Source organism: Branchiostoma floridae, chromosome 19 (assembly GCF_000003815.2).
Source record: "Branchiostoma floridae strain S238N-H82 chromosome 19, Bfl_VNyyK, whole genome shotgun sequence".
NCBI classification, from domain to species: domain Eukaryota; kingdom Metazoa; phylum Chordata; class Leptocardii; order Amphioxiformes; family Branchiostomatidae; genus Branchiostoma; species Branchiostoma floridae.
The window spans coordinates 4,412,324-4,419,629 of record NC_049997.1 but is presented as its reverse complement, the minus strand read 5'-3'; the positions used below and the strand labels follow the sequence as shown (position 1 = coordinate 4,419,629).

The window sequence follows — 7,306 nt, the reverse complement described above, 5'->3', positions numbered from 1 at the left end:
AACGTTATATCTCTTTCATTTTTCGTTTCTCTGTAGCTGTGTGTCTCTGTGTCTCTCTTTCTGTGTCTGTCTTTAAATCTCCCTGTCTCTATCTCTTCCTCTCTCACATTCTCTCTCACACAATCTCTCACATTCCTCTCTCGCATTCGGTCTTTCTGTCTCTCTTTGGATCTCCCTGTCTCTTTCTACATTACTATCTCTCTCTCTGTCTCACTGTGTGTCTCTCTCACGTACTCTCCTTCTCGGTAACTCTTCTTGGTTTCTCTGTCTTTCTGTCTCTGTCTCTCTCTGTGTCTTCTGTCTGTCTCCGTCTCTCTCTCTCTCTCTCTGTCTCTGCGTCTTCTCTCTAGGTCTCTCTCTCTCTCTCTCGGTATCTCTCTCTCTCGGTCTCTCTCTCTCTCGGTCTCTCTCTCGGTCTCTCTCGGTCTCTCTCTCTCGGTCTCTCGAGCTCTCTCGGTCTCTGTCTGTTTGTCTCTGTCTCTGCCTCTGCCGGTCTCTCTCTCTCTCTCTCTCTCTCTCTGTCTCACCATTTCTTCGCAAACTAGACAGCACTGAACCTAGACACCAACAGGTCTCGTTCCATCAGTCACAACACCCGACTGGAAGTTGCAATTGATATCCGGGGGTTTATTATATAAAGCTCGGTACCCTTGGAGTTGTTTTTAACCGACCCTGAACGTCTGAAGTGGCTTAGAGAAGGGATTTGCGTGATTGTACACCCTGTTTCAATCGGTCGCCAGAGAGCTTATTAGTATACCTAACTTCAGCTAGAGATGGGATACTATAAGAGAATCATCTGCCAATAAAAAGGAAACTAAAGATGGTGTTCAATTTTTTTTAATATTTTCCCCTGTTGTTCAACAGTTAGAGTAACATTTGTAGTACGTAATGTACGCAAATTAGTACTGTTGGATTGCCGAGCAAGTGTCGTACAAAATTCAATCGTCTTGCTAAATAAAATCTTGTCTCACATCCTTGAACTTATCAGTCGTTCTGTCTGTCGTAGCCTTCTTAAAAACCATACGACATCAAATTTCAAAATCGTACGACAGTCTACAGCAACTGTACGACGGCCTACGACTACTAGTACGTAAAGAGAAGAATTTACATCAATATTTTCTTTCCGTGTCACCAATCTTATAGGTGCTAACTCCCGGCAAAAGACACAACACTTCACTGCTTCCTTAGTGGTTCATTCCAAAAGAATTGTCGGAATTTTTCCCGAACAGAATCGAGGGTCACCCGAGTTCGGCTTATCGCTTCCGATCGGATCGTAAAAAATATCTTTTGATGAGGTTTTTGATTTCGGCGAGGCCAGAGGCTTAGATTATCAACTATAGCGTGACTCAAGTCATTTCACGGAGTTTTCAAATCCTTGTTAGTCTTTCGGGATAAAATTTTCGCCCAAGGAGCGGATATACGATTAAATAAATCCAAATAAAGTCAAGACAAAAATGTCACACTGGTAGCTGTTGAACGATACTGAAACCACGTGTTAGCATGTGGAGAAGTACTGACACGTATTTCCTCTTGAGTCTAGTTAGCGGTATACCAAACGACACAGGTTGTCATCACAAAGTTATCTAAACCTCGTTAACTCGCCTAGTATAATCCGTTGTAGACATCCGATACACCTTCACACGAGACGTGTAAAAATAACTCCAGTGAGAGGCCAACTACTGTGGTATATCATGGGTTACACACCTGTCTATAATATCGGGTATCGCTTCGGAGTTTAGAATGTTGTCTCAAGATAACAACGATGTGTTGAAAGGAGATTAAAAAGTTGCGGTTACACTAGTCAAGGACGTTATCGTCCTTGCACTAGTAGTAGAATACCATTCAACGGATTTTAGAATTTCGTTTTGTGGAATTTTGTTGTGTTCACGCTACTCAAGATGGCGTTTTTACTTTTATTTTACTGTAAGTTTCAGTCACGTTTTGTTGCGCGCATGCGGTGAACTCGATGTACAGGTTATATAGGTATAGGTTACGTAAAGTTCACGTATAACCGCTACCTATCATCGAGCGATATCTATTATCGTTCACTTTGGTTCATATCCAGTTTATTTCACATAAAGCATTTCTCGTAAGCTGTAAAGAACGACATAGCTAGTATCCTTAGCTAGATCCCCCTTCATATAAAGCACTGAAATAGGTTTGTATAAAAAGATACAGCAGAATATACTCCTAAAGCTGCAATAACAAGTTGCCAAGGAGCGTCGACACGTTAATTATGTAACAATTGTACATGTGTGTGTGTGTGTGTGTATCCAAGGAGGTTATAAATAACCTCATTGGTGTACCATTGATCAAGGAACGGCGATTTGGTTGTTGCAAAGAAATAAAAGAAAGGAAGTGAGTAGTGTTGCTCAAATAGTACGAGGGGGATAGAATACATTATAGGTTGACATTTTGGTATGGCACGTGTAGAGAGGTTCTGACAAGAATACCGGAAGTTCAAAAATACCCGCCCCGCCTCCACAAGGGTCATTACTGGACACACCTCTGGCGGAACTAATCATCGACCTGCCTTCTGACCAATCACAGCCCGGCGCGCGCCGCTCGCGCCCTGTGATTTATAAACGCCTCCACGGGCACAGTCCGAGTCACAGCGTGTTAAAAAACGGCAACCCGCATACACTCGTTTAACTACGGCAGAAGGGTGAACTGGAATAACTTGTCCTGTGTACGCCTGATCGGGGAGTAGTGTATACGTTTCAGCGAGGGGTCACGTAATACGTGTGGATATTCCATTAAAACATGAAGGTAAGTAACTATTTTGTATACATGTGCTCGTAGCTAAAGATACCCCCGCTTGTGGCTAAAACTGTTTATGTGCACTCGCGGTGTGGGTCTGTCGGCTTGGCCGCGACAAGGGTGCTTGGGTCCGTGCCAATCGGGCTAACGTTCGCAACCTTGGGGACACCGTCTCGGGGGATGGGGGTATGTCACAGCCAGCGTATGGAAAAAGTCATTCTTTTCATTACAGGGATGCTAGACCCATACAAGGGCACGGAACCAAAGCTAGGCACGGCGAGCCCGCCTTGAGTTCTAGAGCCAAGCCCTCCTCTTACAGTTACATAACACACGGGCTTTACAACGAACCTCTCAAATTGCCTAATGTTTTTAAAGATAGTATATAAAATCTTAATCCAATACGAAATGTTTAGACATTTGCAGACACTGTCAGTTGTCCATGCCATGTTTTATATCCGTGGGTGCCCGAACTCAGCTGTTGTCAAATAAATCATTTTAGGACGACCTCTTGCCAATATTTTAGCACCACCTTTTTTGCATGACCCCGCTAGAGTTCTGGACAGTCTCAAAACGGTGTAAAAATACACGGAAATCTCATTTTGGCAGCCACAAAGCCCTACCATTAGTACTAAGTCGTAAATTTTCCAGGTCGACGCTACAAGGGATCCAACTGTTCCTTGGTGCTTTTTTTACCTTCAAGACACAGATACAAATTCGTCAGTCAGAAAAATGATTAATATTGTAAAAAAAAAGGAGTATTGTAAGACGAATTTATAGCTCACAAGAAATCTGTGGAGTTTAAAAATGAGACAATATTTTCATGGTAGATTTAGGGGAGGGGGGCGACAGCTGTCAACAAATGTCCTGTCGCTCTTTGTCCACGGCGCTTGTCTTAATTGACGGTTTAGTCTAGAGTAAATGCCGAGAATTGTAGTTGTCACTTCTTGTAAAAGTCTTGTTCCGTCGAGCGAAGACGTCGAGTTGTTGGAGTACTTCCTTACCATGGTAGTTTGTGGTTGAAGATGTCTTCTAAAAGCCTTAAGACTTGGTGCTTGGAATGTCAGCGCTTGTGTTCAAGTATGTTCCCCCTACATGTGTGTACTCGATTATTTTGGGCGTTGTTCGGGACCCTTTTTGTTGTCCTTTTTTTTCTGGGACAGTGCGTATACGGCTTAGCGGTTTGTATAGTTCCGTGGTTACCACAAGGGGTTCTTGGGTAGGTATTTGACGTGACCAAATTGTTTTGACACGGGTGGGGGAACTCGTTCGTGTGTCGGGAAGTCTTGCTACGTGCTCGCCGAGACAATGCGTTAAGTGACACCTAGTCTTGTAGGCATGAAGACGTGTTTTCGGCTCCTAGCCTAGGGCGAATGCCATGCTCTGACACGATAATAACGCGCCACACATTCGACGACACAGGGGAACCATTTTGGACCCCGAAGCGACGTATTGTCTGTGTCTATTTCTTCCTACATTATCTTCTCAATCCCCGACACCCCCTCCCCTTCCAATCTACACCGATTTATGGCCATTTTTGTCTATCAATGCCGTTACCATGGCAACGGGAGAAAAAAGATTGCCCATTACTTTCCCAGGAACCACGGGTTGTGGCTTTCAGTCAATGCAACACACTCTTTACAAATGTCTTTCCAAAAAAAAGAGGGGGGGGGGGGCGAAACTCGCAGGTATGCCCCCCTTTGTGTACAAAATAACTTTTCAAGACGAGATACGGGGCCGACTTGACTAAGAGTAAACCACGGAAGCGGAACAGAACTTGATACTAAATCAATCCCTCTTCATCTGAAGTTAAAACAGATTTTATGTTCTTCTAGAGCATTAAATTGTCGTTTGATCGGATCAGAGGTGTTAGCGACACTCAATCGTTTTGTAAGGTTGCGTTTCTTTTTGTGTCTACCTCTCTTGTTTATGTTCTCGTGTTTTGTGGTCACAGTATCACACCTAACCTTCCGTGGTTGCGTTGTTTGTCTTTCTGCGATATTTGATATCAAAACTGTCAAGGATATGCGGTCTACTTGTGGTTCAGAACTGTTTCAAAAATGCGTAGTCTTGTTTATTATGTATTTATTCTTTTGGGAGGTACACGGAAGTCCTCAATGTCTCGAGTACAAACAATTTCCAAGCTATTTCCAAGAATATCCCACCCATAATTACGTAATACGTAAATAGTACCTACTTAAAGTAGACGCCGTTTAATTGTACTGCCATTTGCCAGTACATTTTGTGCAATTATCCGGATGGTGTGACAAAGCGAAGCTGTTCAACTAGATCGTGACCATGGGACTAAGGGGTTCCGTGCAATTAACAGAAGCGTGCAGTTATCCGTTGTGCAATTAACTGGCTTCTACTGTATTGAACTAAGATTAAGTTTCATTAACTGAAAAACAACAGCAGTATTGAAGATACTGGTAGAAATCCCAAAATCACCATAAACCTTAATAACTACCCACTTGCCTAAATCCATACAAATCCAGAAAAAGGATATTAAGTTATAGTTGCAAACATACGCGCACAACTAAAACCAGTACCCCTTTCCGAAGCTAAACATCCTTCAATGAGTTAATAAGCCTTATAAGGTATTACACGTAAATCTATAGGATATTGCTCCTAATACTCCTAAGTAGTATCAACTAGGATTAGAGTGTATATATTTTATCTCCAGCCGTTGTTTGATCGGTAAAAGGTAACGGCGTCAAACATACAAAACATATGTAAAACCATAACGCACTTACGACATATGATACTCCCAAAGTACGCCTCTTACAAATCTTTTAAATGTTCGCCTTTGGTATATTTGCTTTCAAGGGGGGCGAAAACGTGTTATATTTCATAAACATACAAAGTTGTGTAATCCCCTACTGTGGAATTTGCCGTCACGTACCTACGCCTAACGGAAGGTTTGAAGAGTGTTTTGGTAACGCTAGTTCACATTCATCCGTGGGGTGACCTTTATCCGTTGTCTTTAAAAACATCACATTTAGGAGTATTAAGTCTGCAGAAAGTGATTTCAAATTTGCAATATTTTCAAAATGTTCCGATTTGAAACCACCTACCGTTGACTTCATATCCCTAAATACGTTTTTTTTTCTTACAAACAACGAATATAGGTTACCCTCGGATAAAGGTGAACCAGCGTTAGGTGTCAACGGCTAGGTTTATTTTTTTCTCCGTGAGAATAGAGGAACGGTTTTTCGTCTGTTTGTCTGTGTTTCAAGACAATTTGACAAGTAATTACTTAAAGCAAAGGATGGGTTGCGATGGTAGATGATATATGGATACGTCTTGGGAATACAGAGGTCAAAGTGGAAAAATGGCCTTCTACTTGCTGACCTTGGTACTGCAGCAGAACGTCCTGTATCTTTTGTCTATGAATTTCTAGTGGAAGATACCATTTGATGTGAGGAAAAAGTTTGGGCCCCCTAGCGACTTGTTCTGGAACTGCAAGAACATTTTTATATAGAAGCTTTAAAGAGGATAACTGATTTACATCTGTAACACTTATACCAAATGATCAGAAGTCATTAGACCAGCTGAATTCTGTCTGTGTGAAGAAAAATAAGACGGCACGTGGAATTAGTTAGCCTGGGAATATTGACTCATTTGAGGGTAGCGAAGCGTTTTCTTCATTATGTGTGATTGCGTGGCTAATTTTGCAGGTGATTGATGGGTCCGAGGCTATATGTTACTCGGCGTCCGGAATTTGCTTGAATCTGACATGGTTTTAGAGTTGTTGTTTTTTCCAAGTTGTGCCAAGTTAACGTGATTAAATAGCTTTGCGTGCTTGACTCAGTAGCAGATGGGACTAAGTATGTCAACTTCAAGGTCATAACAGACAGACGGTCAAGGTAGAATATCCTGTTATAGCTTTACCATGTTTCACTAGTTTGATAGTGAAATAGATACCAAATCTTACACAGGAGCAAAATAAACATAGTACCATGATAAATAAAGAGCTCCTATGTAATAAGAGCTCGATTTATCATCACACCATGTCTATTCTTTTTATACTACCGTCTAGAAATTTTGCCAATGTCGGCAATTCGTCGCCGATCCCTCCCCCTTCTCGGATTCACATCGGTAGGTTCCCAGACTGACACCCTCCCCTAGGACGTGTCCTCATTGGTGCGTATAGATTTAGTGATGTATGAAACCATGGCAACGGACAGCACAACAGAAACATCTCCCCAAGGATCGTCCGTTCTGTACAAGTCAATAAAAGAAGTCCATATTTCGGTTTCGTTTAAGTCAGCCATTTTTGTAATGAAAGCATCCAAACAACAGGTCAAGGAATTGATTTTAAACATGCGAATGTAACACAAGACACAATTGTCTACATAGAACGCCCATGTCACTAAATAACTTTAGATTGCCCGTATTATAGAACCATAGTTGTCCATTTCTAATAAAAGCATCCAAATGTAACATAAGTTCAAAGTTGCGGTATGCACTGTGTCCGTGCTCAACATTACAAAAACAGAGAGGTGTCCAAATATTTTCATTCTGTTTTCAGACTACTAAACTTAAGTTT

The 7,306-nt window shown here is 41.9% G+C and overlaps 1 protein-coding gene across 1 annotated transcript in view; it reads left to right on the top strand.

The window, feature by feature from the left end:
* Positions 1–2,610: 2,610 nt before the first annotated feature.
* LOC118406849 (brain-derived neurotrophic factor-like) overlaps positions 2,611–7,306 on the top strand; it is a 37,149-nt gene continuing 32,453 nt past the window's right edge. Inside the window, exon 1 of the mRNA XM_035807204.1 lies at positions 2,611–2,769. Within this exon, the coding sequence (XP_035663097.1) occupies positions 2,764–2,769 (6 nt within the window). The 5' untranslated portion in view covers positions 2,611–2,763. The remainder of the gene's footprint in view (positions 2,770–7,306) is intronic.